General features: G+C 43.8%; 1 protein-coding gene across 2 annotated transcripts in view; it reads left to right on the top strand.

The window, feature by feature from the left end:
• The window catches only part of LOC121578006 (plexin-B1), a 131,084-nt gene that overhangs the window by 108,802 nt on the left and 6,239 nt on the right, over positions 1-16,043 (top strand). For both annotated transcript variants that reach the window (XM_045223749.1, XM_045223748.1), the window contains 10 exons: positions 400-578; positions 678-744; positions 1,629-1,775; positions 2,172-2,337; positions 4,422-4,525; positions 4,833-4,917; positions 5,185-5,351; positions 5,844-6,004; positions 6,370-6,517; positions 6,740-6,880. In XM_045223749.1, the coding sequence (XP_045079684.1) occupies positions 400-578; positions 678-744; positions 1,629-1,775; positions 2,172-2,337; positions 4,422-4,525; positions 4,833-4,917; positions 5,185-5,351; positions 5,844-6,004; positions 6,370-6,517; positions 6,740-6,880 (1,365 nt within the window). The remainder of the gene's footprint in view (positions 1-399; positions 579-677; positions 745-1,628; positions 1,776-2,171; positions 2,338-4,421; positions 4,526-4,832; positions 4,918-5,184; positions 5,352-5,843; positions 6,005-6,369; positions 6,518-6,739; positions 6,881-16,043) is intronic.

Genomic DNA, 16,043 nt, shown 5'->3' with positions numbered 1-16,043 from the left:
AATACATTGCATTGCATGAGCCATATCAGTTAATATTATATTGTACCATGGCAATCCAGTGTCAGATCTCATCATAATACCAGTCAGCCATCGCAGATGTACCCATGAGTTTACCAGTCAAATTGCCAGGGTCAAAGGTCCCAAGGCCTTTCTATGGAGTCTATTTCTATGGTTTTGAGCTGTGTAGTGGTAGCCTATAACAGAGGTATAGTTTTATAACAAGGGGGATTCCTAAATACGTTTTTTTGTTTGTTACTGAAATTACAGAGGAGAACCATCCTCTTCTTCACTACACCAGCCTCCCCTGGGGTAGAAATATCATGGGAGAGATATTTAGCCGCTACCTTTTTATTTTTTCTCACTGTCGTTCCTCTCCCTCCTCTTTCTCCTCCGTACCAGTTCATCCATACTCTGGAGAGCCAGCGGACGTTCTCGCCAAGGGACCGGGCCTACGTGGCCTCTCTCCTGACGGTGGCACTGCATGGTAAACTGGAGTACTTCACCGACATCCTCAAGACCTTGCTCAACGACCTGGTGGAGCAGTACGTGGTCAAGAACCCCAAACTCATGCTCCGGAGGTAAGATAGGAAGGGATGGAGAGGGTGTGTGTGGGGGTGTGCAGGTCAGGGTGTGTGTGTGGGAGAGAGAATACGTGTAACTGATTTTTTACTTTGCAGAACGGAGACAGTGGTGGAGAAGCTGCTGACCAACTGGATGTCCATCTGCCTCTATGCTTTTCTCAGGGTGAGTCGGTCCACAGGAATTACTTCTACACAGAGGAGGAAATGATTAGTCTGGCAAACGCCAAACTCAGTCTTCCTGACTTCAGAGTCTGGAAAGGTTCCTTGATGTTGAAGGCACGAAGCGTCAATTAATGAATGGGGCTGTTCTTGTTTACTGATTTGGTTCTCCTCTGTGTATTTCTCACTCAAACACCCACATGTACAACCAAAAACAGCCCCTGAGAACCGCCCCTTCCAATACAACTGTTGGATTTTCACATCCAAACAAAGTGAGCTCTAAAGGAAATAAAAAAACGTTTGCGAGAACCAATCAAAGCTCAACCCATTTCTGCGCGAATATTGCATTTACAATAGAGTATTTTCCTGACCAGTGTGTCACCGCTCTCCCTCTCTGTGTTCTACATGAGTCGCGTCAGTAATGAGTACTTCCTTGAAGTAATCACTGTTTAGACAGAAATGAAAGGACTCCACCACATGGCTTTCACCTGTCCAGTCATTTCTAATCAGTAATGACGTCAAAGAAGGAAGGATGCACTTTCAAAGAATTCCAACTGGGCCAAGGCTTTATTCCATGCTTGTGAATCTTGGCTACATTATCCATGCCAGTTTTAAGCAGACTTGGCTAAATATATCTTACCTGGGTCAAAATGCCTACTAGCATTAACATTCATTAGCGGTGGAAATGGAGGAATTCATTTTTAGCATGTTGGTAAATGTCGTGTAACCTCGTCTTTCCCAGGACAATGATTGTTAGCATGATGCTAATTGTTTACCGGATTGGTTATCATGATGCTAACTGTTTACCTACATTTGTTAGCATGATGCTAATTGTGTACCTGTTTTGCTAGCATGATGCTAACTGTTGTTGTCTCCCCCTCTCTCCAGGACTCTGCAGGCGAGTCTCTCTACATGTTGTTCAGGGCTATCAAGCATCAGGTGGACAAGGGGCCGGTGGACGCGGTGACGGGCAAGGCCAAATACACGCTCAACGACAACCGTCTGCTCCGAGAGGACGTTGAGTACAAGACCCTGGTGAGGATACACACACTCAGGCATTCAGACACACACTCATACGGACACACAAAAACACACACACATTCAGACCGACAGTTAGTGCACTCACCTTAAGATAGCTAGGTGGGACAACCGCATATCTCAGTCACAGTAAGTACATTTTTCCTCAATAAAGTAGCTATCAGCAAAGTCAGTGCTAGTAAAGGGGAAAAGTGGCAGTGTTGTTTCACGAAAGGCACACATGTGCACTCAGTCTAACCACACACACAAACACACTCTTTTCTTTCTTCAGTGAAAAACCTGAGATAAGATAAATAGATCTAAAGACGAATATAAACATTGGAAAAATAAAATACATCCAAGAAAGTGTGTTTTGTGAGTGATTGAAAGCTCATTCTCTCGTACCCCCCCCAGACCCTGAACGTGTTGATGCAGGGCGGGGGGGTGAATGAGACGCAGCTGCTTCCCTCCAAGGTGCTGGATATAGACACCATCACCCAGGTGAAGGAGAAACTCCTGGACCAGGTCTACAAGGGCACCTCCTTCTCCCACCGGCCACACACAGACTCTCTGGACCTGGGTGAGGAACACACACACACACACACACACACACACACAGGAAGATGCAGAGTTGTGGACTCGAGTCACAAATTTGATGACTTGAGACTCGACTTGATATAAAATAACTTGAGACTTGACTTGGACTTGGAGCCTCAAGACTCGGCTTTGACTTGAGACTGATGACTTGAAATGATCTGGCCAGGTTTTGTAATATTTTGTCACTCATTTTGTGGCACAGAGTCTACGTGGATTACTCTACATGCAGCCAGATACAGGAGCCACAGCATCGCCCTTGTTAAAAAAACAAACATGCAAGTTGCAGCAGATTGGTTAGTGAAGCGCACACTCGGCACTCTGAATGGACCAGCAAACTGTCAATCAACACAGGTCGGGTGAGCTAGCGAACAGATTTCTGATTTGCCGTACAGCTATAGGATCGGGTAAAGCTCAAACTTCAAATTGTAGGGGGAAAGGATTGCCATAATAAATAAATATGCAGCTCCAAAAATGATTTGGTGATCAATAATATTAACTGTTTACTTTGTAAGCTCACCAGCAATGGGGCATCAATTACTCGCGTAGGCCTTAAAGGTCTTTAGGTATGTAATAATTACTAGAAATTTATAATTTATTTATGAAGCTTGCATTTGGAATGTGTTAAAATGAATCATTAGCCTACTGTGTGAAGACGCTCTCCAAACTCCCACCAGTGGAGAGCGCCTTTTTTCTCTTGTTGAAATGTTTTATTTTGCTAAATGCTATGTGGTAAATCTATATTCCATTTCATACTAAAATAATTGCTAGCGTTTCATCATTCCATCTCCGTACCTATTGCAACAGGTAGACATTTCTGTTTCATGTTTGATAGGCCTACGATACATTTTAATTTAGCCAACCGTTTCTTACCCTGCTCTGAGTGGGCGCGATGTTTATAGTGCACATGAACGTTCGCAAGACTCATGAGGTAGAAGTTTTGTTTATTTAATTAAATGTATGGTTTCCTTTGTTCCCAGGTTATGTCGGAGTTCCGTGTGTTTGTGTCCTATGTCTCTGTCATTGCGTAATAGGAGCCTGCGTGCCTCAGCTTTGGAGTGAGAACGTTCAATAAGAGAAAATTATTGTTCCATGTATGCATGGTGTTGAAATATCATAAAAAATAATTAAGTCTGATTAAGCCAAATGTACCAATGTAAAAATTGATGTGGAAATTGCCTTTTGCATTGCAGAACCAGTTTATTGGTTGCATTTGCCAATTGCGTAATTGTCTGGTCCTGGGGGCCAAGTGGTTATATTATGCAGGTCTACCTGTTTGAGCTCCTGTTAGACAGAGTCCATTTGGTTTCTCAAGGGGAGGCTGTACAGTCTTGCCCTCTACCTGTGTCCGTTGAAATAGGACAGGTTAAGCCTGATACAGAGGATATTTCTTTTGGGCTATTGCCCGTGTATATTTGGTAAATCTACTTGTATATTTTGTATGATATGGCGCTTTCACCATTGGATCACCAAGACCTGTAAATAAATCTACACTGTGAGCACATCAACCTGCCTTGCCTTCTGCTGTTTTAATGCCCTTAAGACTGCTACAAGGTCCCTATTTTATAATTAGATTAGACAAAATAATGAAAAGGCTGTCTGGTAGCCTCAATAAATAGAAACAGATTTGTAGTTGAACAAGTCATTGCATGTATAGATTTTGTTTTTTACTTGACTTGTGACTTGACTTGACTTGTTCTTAGAATGCACGACTTGGACTTGACTCGAGTCTTGACCCGTTCTACTTGGGACTCAACTTGAGACTCTGACCTTGTGACTTGAGACTCTGACCTTGTGACTTGAGACTCTGACCTTGTGACTTGAGACTCTGACCTTGTGACTTGAGACTGACCTTGTGACTTGAGACTCGAATAATAGTAACCTGGTTGCACCTCTGGGAAGATGGGCCCTCCCCCTCCCCCTCCCCCTCCCTCACTTACTCTCTCTCTCACACACACTGGATCTGATGAATAATGTTACTTGCTAGTGACTGAGCCTATAGTGTATTATAATGGTGTTCTATTTCATTCTGTCTATAGGCCTGTCTAACATACTGCGTTTGTGTTTCAGAGTGGAGGTCCGGTGTAGCAGGTCATCTGATCCTGTCTGATGAAGACCTGACGTCTATTGTCCAGGGCAACTGGAAACGCCTCAACACACTCCAACATTACAAGGTCTGCACCCACATCGAGCCGTCATAAAGCTTTATAAAGAGTTTATAACACTCTGTAAAGCATTCATAAAGCCTTCATAAAGCATTCATAATGGTCTTACGATTTTGATCAAATTCATGTTTCTAAGCCTTTATTAATGGTATATTACACTTCATTAACCCTTCATAAGCATTCACAAAGCATTCATAAGACTTCATGGTGCAATCATAAAGCATTCATAAACCTTCATAGGGCATTCATAAGCCTTCATAGTGCATCTATATCGTATTCATGAGAGATTTATAACACTGTTGTTGTTGTGTTTCAGGTTCCAGATGGAGCGACAGTGGCTTTGGTCCCGCGCCACAGCAAACACATTCACCACGACAACCACGACTACGTGGCAGGGGAAAGTGAGTTCCACTTGCATTTTAGTTCCACACTCTCTGGGAAATGTCTTGTTGTTCCACTACAGTGACCACTTCCACTAAGTTTTTGTAGAATAAGTATGGATGCATCTCATCTTGAGAAAGTCCACTAGGCTGAAACGTTGACTCAAATGTTAACTTTTGTGAAATATGTACAAATAACTATATAACATTTGAAATTGCCCTTTTTTTTGCTAACTCTCTTTCTTTCTCAACCTTTTTCCTTTCTTCTGTCGTCCTCCCCCTGTTCAGAGACGCCCATGCTGGAGGATGCAGACGAGGGCGGGGTGAGGCTGTGGCACCTGGTCAAGGCCGGCGAGGAGCCTGAGCTACCCAAGCACCGCCGGGGCAGTGTGCGGGAGAGGGAGAGGGCCAAGGCTATACCAGAGATCTACCTCACACGACTGCTCTCTATGAAGGTAGATACTGGATGCACACATGACACACACACACGCCCGGCAGATACTGTAGACGTACACACACACACACACACATACATACACACACACACACGGCAGATACTGTAGACGTACACACACACACACACACGGCAGATAGCCTGGAGGTTAGACCTGTGGGCCAGTAACTGATAGGTCACTGGTTCAAATCCCAGAGCCGACAAGGTGAAACATCTGTAGCTGTGCCCTGAGCAAGGCACTTAACCCCAGTTTCTCCAGGGGCGCTGGACAATGGTGACCGTGGCCGTGACCCCACTCCCAGCGGGTGTCTCAGGGGGAGTTGGGATATGCAAGAAACACATTTCCATTACATTTCCACAAGTGTGTAACAGGACAAACATAATCACCCCCCAAATTATAATGAATTATTATTACACACAGACACTCCCACATTCACTTTCAAAATTGCGCAAAAACCCTAACCTTTCCCAATCTCCCTCCCTCCCTCCACAGGGCACTCTGCAGAAGTTTGTGGATGACCTGTTCACGGTGATCCTGTCCACCAGTCGTCCCGTTCCACTGGCTGTCAAGTACTTCTTTGACCTGCTGGATGACCAGGCGCAGCACCACGCCATCACCGACCCCGAGACCATCCATATCTGGAAGACCAACAGGTACATACATACCGATGCAGAAGCACACACACACACACGCACGCGCATGTACGTGGATAGACGGCCGCGCGCGCACACACATCCTGATTCCATCCACATCTGGAAGACCAACAGGTACACACTCACACACACAGACTCTTGAGACCATCCACGTGTGTGTCCTTGCATACGTGTGTGTGTTTACATTATTATGTGGTTGGGTGATATGATATGTAACATGTGAACATAACAATAACAGTTCTTATCCATACATGTAACGCTGTTTTCCTCCCTCGTTCCCTCTCTCGTTCCCTCTTTCCCTCTCTCGTTCCCTCCCTCCCTCGTTCCCTCCCTCCCTCGTTCCCTCCCTCGTTCCCTCCGTCCAGTTTGCCCCTGAGGTTCTGGATCAACATTGTAAAGAACCCCCAGTTTATCTTTGACGTCCAGCCCTCGGACCACGTGGACGCCGTGTTGACGGTCATCTCCCAGACCTTCATGGACTCCTGCACCACCTCAGAGCATAAACTGGGCAGAGTGAGTGAGAGGAGGGAAAGGAATGGGGATACCTAGTCAGTTGCACAACTGAAGGCATTCAACTGAAATGTGTCTTCTGCATTTAACCCATCCCCTCTGGGGTTGTGCATGCGCGTAGGGGAGATGTTGACTGGGCCATGGGAGACGGTGGAAGGTGGAGGTGATTCTTTATAACTGGTAATCTCTCTCTCTCTCTCTCCCTCCCTTTCTCTGTCTCTCTAGGATTCACCAATAAACAAACTGCTGTATGCCCGAGACATCCCCCGTTACAAGCAGATGGTGGTACGGTACTACGCTGACATCAGACAGACCATCTCTGCCAGTGACCAGGAGATGAACTCCGCTCTAGCAGAACTATCCAGGGTTGGTCTTTTACTTCAGTTTATTCATTCAGTAAACACTGTTCACTCAAGCTATTTTTGCCAAACGCATCATCGTCACAGTTTTTGCACTGTTCTAAAAGTGCTCTACCTTAAACTTGACATTTTCTGCACCATTTTTTGATGAATATATATAAATTAGAATATTGTGGAAAAGTTAAGTAATTTCAATAATTCAATTGACAAAGTCATATCGTGGATTAATTACACAAAAAGCGAAATAGTTCAAGGCTGTATTTGTTTTATCTTGATGATTACGGCTTACAGCTCATGAAAACCCCAAATTCAGTATCTCAGAAAATTTTAATATTGTGTAAAAGTTTAATATTGTAGACTCAAGGTGTCACACTCTAATCAGCTAACTAACTCAAAACACCTGCAAAGGTTTCCTGAGCCTTTAAATGGTCTCTCAGTCCAGTTCAGTAGGCTTCACAATCATGGGAAGACTGCTGACTTGACAGTTGTGCAGAAGACAAGAACATACTTTTCAGAAGGCCGACATGTCTTTATTACATTTCTTTTTTTCACTGGTCTTATGTCATATTCTAATTTTCTGAGATACTGATTTTGGGGTTTTCATGAGCTGTAAGCCGTAATCATCAAGATTAAAACAAATACAGGCTTGAACTATTTCACTTGTTGTGTAATTAATCACTTTGTCAATTGAATTATTGAAATTACTTAACTTTTCCACAATATTCTAATTTATTGAGCTGCACCTGTATATACAGTGGGGAGAACAAGTATTTGATACACTGCCGATTTTGCAGGTTTTCCTACTTACAAAGCATGTAGAGGTCTGTAATTTTTTATCATAGGTACACTTCAACTGTGAGAGACGGAATCTAAAACAAAAATCCAGAAAATCACATTGTATGATTTTTAAGTAATTCATTTGCATTTTATTGCATGACATAAGTATTTGATACATCAGAAAAGCAGAAATTAATATTTGGTACAGAAACCTTTGTTTGCAATTACAGAGATCATACGTTTCCTGTAGGACCTGACCAGGTTTGCACACACTGCAGCAGGGATTTTGGCCCACTCCTCCATACAGACCTTCTCCAGATCCTTCAGGTTTCGGGGCTGTCGCTGGGCAATACGGACTTTCAGCTCCCTTCAAAGATTTTCTATTGGGTTCAGGTCTGGAGACTGGCTAGGCCACTCCAGGACCTTGAGATGCTTCTTACGGAGACACTCCTTAGTTGCTCTGACTGTGTTCTTGGGGTTGTACTCATCCTTCTTCTTCCTCCAAACATGGCGAGTGCTCTATTTTTGTCTCATCAGACCACATTACCTTCTCCCATTCCTCCTCTGGATCATCCAGATGGTCATTGGCAAACTCCAGACGGGCCTGGACATGCGCTGGCTTGAGCAGGGGGACGTTGCGTGCGCTTCAGGATTTTAATCCATGATGGGTTAGTGTGTTACTAATGGTTTTCTTTGAGACTGTGGTCCCAGCTCTCTTCAGGTCATTGACCAGGTCCTGCCGTGTAGTTCTGGGCTGATCCCTCACCTTCCTCATGATCATTGATACCACACGAGGTGAGATCTTGCATGGAGCCCCAGACCGAGGGTGATTGACCGTCATCTTGAACTTCTTCCATTTTCTAATAATTGCGCCAACAGTTGTTGCCTTCTCACCAAGCTGCTTGCCTATTGTCCTGTAGCCTATCCCAGCCTTGTGCAGGACTACAATTTTATCCGTGATGTCTTTACACAGCTCTCTGGTCTTGGCCATTGTGGAGAGGTTGGAGTCTGTTTGATTGAGTGTGTGGACAGGTGTCTTTTATACAGGTAACAAGTTCAAACAGGTGCAGTTAATACAGGTAATGAGTGGAGAACAGGAGGGCTTCTTGAAGAAAAACTAACAGGTCTGTGAGAGCCAGAATTATTACTGGTTGGTAGGTGATCAAATACTTATGTCATGCAATAAAATGCAAATTAATTACTTAAAAATCATACAATGTGATTTTCTGGATTTTTGTTTTAAAATCCGTCTCTCACAGTTGAAGTGTACCTATGATAAAAATTACAGACCTCTACGTGCTTTGTAAGTAGGAAAACCTGCAAAATCGGCAGTGTATCAAATACTTGTTCTCCCCACTGTATATATATATTTTTTATGGGAGTTTACTATTCCTTGATTCGGTTCTTTGAAGGGGTTGGATCCAGTACAGGGAACAGAACCGGGAACGAAAGTGATCTGTACTGTTCCGGAACAGAACCGTTATTTTAAAAGCATTGGAACCGGTTAATAACGTTGTTTTACGTTCCGGCCATTTTTTTCTGTCCCACAAAAAACGCAACAAAGCGCCTATGCAAAGTCCTCACTATGTCACACAGAAACGTATTCCAGTGTCTGCCGGCCAGCTGGAAGTCTTTGCCAGTGTGTGTGAGTGTGTAGGCGGGCCTGGACATGCGCTGGCTTGAGCAGGGGGACGTTGCGTGCGCTTCAGGATTTTAATCCATGATGGGTTAGTGTGTTACTAATGGTTTTCTTTGAGACTGTGGTCCCAGCTCTCTTCAGGTCATTGACCAGGTCCTGCCGTGTAGTTCTGGGCTGATCCCTCACCTTCCTCATGATCATTAGCATCAAATAGCCCCCGCGATATGCAACTTTTCAGGGAAGTTAGGAACCAATATACACAAGCAGTCAGGAAAGCAAAGGCTAACTTTTTCAAACAGAAATTTGCATCCTGTAGCACTAACTCCAAAAAGTTTTGGGACACTGTAAAGTCCATGGAGAATAAGAGCACTTCCTCCCAGCTGCCCACTGCACTGAGGCTAGGAAACACTATCACCACCGATAAATCTACAATAATCGAGAATTTCAACAAGCATTTTGCTACGGCTGGCCATGCTTTCCACCTGGCTACCACTACCCCGGCCACCAACTCTGCACCCTCCGCTGCAACTTGCCCATGCCCCCCCCGCTTCTCCTTCACACAAATTCAGACAGCTGATGTTCTGAAAGAGCTGCAAAATCTGGACCCCTACAAATCAGCTGGGCTAGACAATCTGGACCCTTTCTTTCTAAAACTAGCTGCCGAAATTGTCGCAACCCCTATTACTAGTCTGTTCAACCTCTCTTTCGTAACGTCTGAGATCCCCAGAGATTGGAAAGCTGCCGCGGTCATCCCCCTCTTCAAAGGGGGTGACACTCTAGATCCAAACTGTTACAGACCTATATCCATCCTGCCCTGCCTTTCGAAAGTATTTGAAAGCCAAGTTAACAAACAGATCACCGACCATTTCGAATCCCACCGTACCTTCTCCGCTATGCAATCCGGTTTCCGAGCAATCATGGGTGAACTTCAGCCACGCTCAAGGTCCTAAACGATATTATAACCGCGATCGATAATAGACAGTACTGTGCAGCCGTCTTCATCGACCTGGCCAAGGCTTTCGACTCTGTCAACCACCGCATTCTTATTGGCAGACTAAATAGCCTTGGTTTCTCAAATGACTGCCTCGCATGGTTCACCAACTACTTCTCAGATAGAGTTCAGTGTGTCAAATCGGAGGGCCTGTTGTCTGGGCCTATGGCAGTCTCTATGGGGGTGCCACAGGGTTCAATTCTTGGGCCGACTCTTTTCTCCGTGTATATCAATGATGTCGCTCTTGCTGCTGGTGACTCTCAGATCCACCTCTACGCAGACGACACCATTTTGTATACATCTGGCCCTTCATTGGACACTGTGTTAACAAACCTCCAAACGAGCTTCAATGCCATACAACACTCCTTCAATAGCCTCCAACTGCTCTTAAACACTAGTAAAACTAAATGCATGCTCTTTAATCGAACGCTGCTGGCACCCGCCCACCCGACTAGAATCACCACTCTCGACGGGTCTGACCTAGAGTATGTGGATAACTACAAATACCTAGGTGTCTGGTTAGACTGTAAACTCTCCTTCCAGACTCACATTAAGAATCTCCAATCCAAAGTTAAATCTAGAATCGGCTTCCTATTTCGCAACAAAGCCTCCTTCACTCATGCTGCCAAACATGCCCTCGTAAAACGGACTATCCTACCGATCCTTGACTTCGGCGATGTCATTTACAAAATAGCCTCCAACACTCTACTCAGCAAATTGGATGTAGTCTATCACAGTGCCATCCGTTTTGTCTCCAAAGCCCCATACACTACCCACCACTGTGACCTGTACGCTCTTGTTGGCTGGTCCTCACTACATGTTTGTCGTCAAACCCACTGGCTCCAGGCCATCTATAAATTACTGCTAGGCAAATCCCCGCCTTATCTTAGCTCATTGGTCACCATAGCAGCACCCACCCGTAGTCTGCGCTCCAGCAGGTATATCTCACTGGTCATTCCCAAAGCCAACACCTCCTTTGGCCGCCATTCCTTCCAGTTCTCTGCTGCCAATGACTGGAACGAATTGCAAAAATCTCTGAAGCTGGAGACTCTTATCTCCCTCACTAACTTTAAGCATCAGTTGTCAGAGCACCTTACCGATCACTGCACCTGTACACAGCCCATCTGAAATTAGCCCACCCAACTACCTCATCCCTATATTGTTATTTATTTTGCTCTTTTGCACCCCAGTATCTCTATTTGCACATAATCTCTTGCACATCTAGCATTCCAGTGTTAATACTAATTGTAATTATTTTGCACTATAGCCTATTTATTGCCTTACCTCCATAACTTGCTACATTTGCACACACTGTATATATATTTTCTGTTGTATTTTTTGACTTTATGTTTTTTACCCCATATGTAACTCTGTGTTGTTGTTTTTATCGCACTACTATGCTTTATCTTGGCCATGTCGCAGTTGTAAATGAGAACTTGTTCTCAACTGGCTTACCTGGTTAAATAAAGGTGAAATAAAATAAAATAAAGTAGGCAACCTGCCCCTCCCCCTCTGAAGCGTAGTCTACTGTAGCCTACTGACGTTACAACTGTGATTCATAAATTAGGGATTGATTTTTAAATGGATTAACTTCTTCAATGATAGTTAAGGATACTATAGTTATCACATTTCACATTGGGTTAATTAACTACAAAAAGGTAAGACATGTTTTTAATTCTTGTTAGCTAGCTCTGGTCCAACGTTAAGCCAACTCTCAGAAGTTCAAAGACATTCAATATACAGTGAGGGAAAAAAGTATTTGATCCCCTGCTGATTTTGTATGTTTGCCCACTGACAAAGAAATGATCAGTCTATAATTTTAATGATAGGTTTATTTGAACAGTGAGAGACAGAATAACAACAACAAAATCCAGAAAAACACATGTCAAAAATGTTATAAATTGATTTGCATTTTAATGAGGGAAATAAGTATTTGACCCCCTCTCAATCAGAAAGATTTCTGGCTCCCAGGTGTCTTTTATACAGGTAACGAGCTGAGATTAGGAGCACACTCTTAAAGGGAGTGCTCCTAATCTCAGTTTGTTACCTGTATAAAAGACACCTGTCCACAGAAGCAATCAATCAATCAATCAGATTCCAAACTCTCCACCATGGCCAAGACCAAAGAGCTCTCCAAGGATGTCAGGGACAAGATTGTAGACCTACACAAGGCTAGAATGGGCTACAAGACCATCACCAAGCAGCTTGGTGAGAAGGTGACAACAGTTGGTGCGATTATTCGCAAATGGAAGAAACACAAAATAACTGTCAATCTCCCTCGGCCTGGGGCTCCATGTAAGATCTCACCTCGTGGAGTTGCAATGATCATGAGAACGGTGAGGAATCAGCCCAGAACTACACGGGAGGATCTTGTCAATGATCTCAAGGCAGCTGGGACCATAGTCACCAAGAAAACAATTGGTAACACACTACGCCGTGAAGGATTGAAATCCTGCAGTGCCCGCAAGGTCCCCCTGCTCAAGAAAGCACATATACATGCCTGTCTGAATTTTGCCATTTGAACATCTGAATGATTCAGAGGAGAACTGGGTGAAAGTGATGTGGTCAGGTGAGACCAAAATCGAGCTCTTTGGCATCAACTCAACTCGCCGTGTTTGCAGGAGGAGGAATGCTGCCTATGACCCCAAGAACACCATTCCCACTGTCAAACATGGAGGTGGAAACATAATGCTTTGGGGGTGTTTTTCTGCTAAGGGGACAGGACAACTTTACTGCATCAAAGGGACGATGGACGGGGCCATGTACCGTCAAATCTTGGCAGGAAAATGGGTCGTGGATGGGTATTCCAGCATGACAATGACCCAAAACACACGGCCAAGGCAACAAAGGAGTGGCTCAAGAAGAAGCACCCAGACCTTAATCTCCAGACCTTAATCCCAAAGAAAATCTGTGGAGGGAGCTGAAGGTTTGAGTTGCCAAACGTCAGCCTCGAAACCTTAAAGACTTGGAGAAGATCTGCAAAGAGGAGTGGGACAAAATCCCTCATGAGATGTGTGCAAACCTGGTGGCCAACTACAAGAAACGTCTGAACTCTGTGATTGCCAACAAGGGTTTTGCCACCAAGTACTAAGTCATGTTTTGCAGAGGGGTCAAATACTTATTTCCCTCATTAAAATGCAAATCAATTTATAACATTTTTGACATGCGTTTTTCTGGATTTTTTTGTTGTTATTCTGTCTCTCACTGTTCAAATAAACCTACCATTAAAATTATAGATTGATCATGTCTTTGTCAGTGGGCAAACGTACAAAGTCAGCAGGGGATCAAATACTTTTTTCCCTCACTGTACACTACCAGTCAAAAGTTTGGACATTCAAGGGTTTTTCTTTATTTGTACTATTTTTTACATTGTAGAATAGTGAAGACATCAAAACTATGAAATAACACATATGGAATCATGTAGTAACCAAAAAAGTGTTCAACAAATCAAAATATATTTTATATTTGAGATTCTTCAAATAGCCACCCTTTGCCTTGATGACAGCTTTGCACACTCTTGGCATTCTCTCAACCAGCTTCATGAGGTAGTCACCTGGAATGCATTTCAATTAACAGTTGTGCCTTCTTAAAAGTGAATTTGTGGAATTTCTTTCTTCTTAATGCGTTTGAGCCAATCAGTTGTGGTGTGACAAGGGAGGGGGGTATACAGAAGATAGCCCTATTTGGAAAAAGACCAAGTCCATATTATGGCAAGAACAGCTCAAATAAGCAAAGAGAAACAACAGTCCATCATTACTTTAAGACATGAAGGTCAGTCAATACGGAAAATTTCAAGAACTTTTTGAAAGTTTCTTCAAGTGCAGTCACAAAAATCATCAAGTGCAATGATGAAACTGGCTCTCATGAGGACCACCACAGGAATGGAAGACCCAGAGTTACCTCTGCTGCAGAGGATAAGTTCATTAGAGTTATCAGCCTCAGAAATTGCAGCCCAAATAAATGCTTCACAGAGTTCAAGTCACAGACACATCTCAACATCAACTGGTCAGAGGGGACTGTGTGAATCAGACCTTTATGGTCGAATTGCTGCAAAGAAACCACTACTAAAGGGCACCAATAATAATAAGAGACCTGCTTCGGCCAAGAAACACGAGCAATGGACATTAGACCGGTGGAAATCTGTCCTTTGGTCTGGAGTCCAAATTTGAAATTTTTGTTTCCAACCGCTGTGTCTTTGTGAGACGCATTGTGGGTGAACAGATGATCTCCGCATGTGTAGTTCCCACCGTAAAGCATGGAGGAGGAGGTGTTATGGTGTGGGGGTGCTTTGCTGGTGACACTGTCTGTGATTTATTTAGAATTCAAGGCACAATTAACCAGCATGGCTACCACAGCATTCTGCAGCGATACGCCATCCCATCTGGTTTGGGCTTAGTGGGACTATCATTTGTTTTTCAACAGGCGGTGTAAGGGCTATTTTACCAAGAAGGAGAGTGATGGAGTGCTGCATCAGATGACCTGGCCTCCACAATCCCCCGACCTCAACCCAATTGAGAGGGTTTGGGATGAGTCGGATGGCAGTGTGAAGGAAAAGCAGCCAACAAGTGCTAAGCATATGTGAGAACTCCAGGTGAAGCTGGTTGAGAGAATGCCAAGAGTGTACAAAGCAAAGGGTGGCTATTTGAAGAATCTCAAATTATAAAATACATTTTGATTTGTTTAATGCTTTTTTGGTTACTACATGATTCCATATGTGTTATTTCATTGTTTTGATGTCTTCACTATTGTTATACAATGTAGAAAATAGTAAAAAATAAAGAAAAACCCTTGAATGAGTAGGTGTGTCCAAACTTTTGACTGCTACTGTATATTTTTTCTCACCCATCTACACACAATACCCCATAATGACAAAATGAAAACATGTTTTTAGAATTTTTGCAGTATTTTTGCAGTATTCACACCCCTGAGTCAATACTTTTTGTAGAAGAACCTTTGGTGGCGATTACAGCTTTGAGGCGTCTTGGGTATGTCTGTATCAGCTTTGCACATCTGGATTTGGGAATTTTCTCCCATTCTTCCTTGCAATTTTTTTCAAGCTCTTAAGTTAGATAGATTGCTGTTCACCGCCGCTCCCTTCAAGTCTTTCTACAGATTTTCAATGGGATTCAAGTCTGGGCTTTGGCTGGGCCACTCAAGGACTTTCACATTCTTGTTCTGAAGCCATTCCACCATTCCTGTTGGAACATAAATATTCGCCCCAGTCTAAGGTCGTTTGCACTCTGAAGCAGGTTCTCATCAAGGATTTGCCTGTATTTGGCTCCATTCATTGTTTCCTCTATCCTTACCAGTCTCCCAGTCCCTGCCGCTGAAAAGCATCCCCATAGCAAGATGCTGCCACCTACCATGCTTCACGGTTGGGATAGTGTTAGACGGGTGATGAGCTGTGCCTGCTTTTCTCCAGACATAGTGCTTTTTCATTCAGGCCAGCGAGTTCCATTTTTGTCTCATCAGACCACAGAATCTTATGCCTTATGATTTCAGTCTTTCACGTGCCTTTTTGCAAACTCCAGGCATGCCGTCATGTGTCTTCCGTCTGGCCACTCTCCCATAAAGCCCAGATTGGTGAAGTGCTGAAGAGTCTATTGTCCTTCTGGCAGGTTCTCCCAGCTCAGCCAAGGAACTCTGTAGTTCTGTCAGTGGTCATTGTGTTCTTGGTCACCTCCCTGACCAAGGTCCTTCTTGCCCGGTTGCTCAGTTTGATTGGACAGCCAAGTGGGTAGTTCCATATTTTGTCCATTTCCC

Source organism: Coregonus clupeaformis, chromosome 12 (genome assembly GCF_020615455.1).
Source record: "Coregonus clupeaformis isolate EN_2021a chromosome 12, ASM2061545v1, whole genome shotgun sequence".
In the NCBI taxonomy this organism is placed as follows: domain Eukaryota; kingdom Metazoa; phylum Chordata; class Actinopteri; order Salmoniformes; family Salmonidae; genus Coregonus; species Coregonus clupeaformis.
This window is presented reverse-complemented; position numbering and strand designations above follow the sequence as displayed.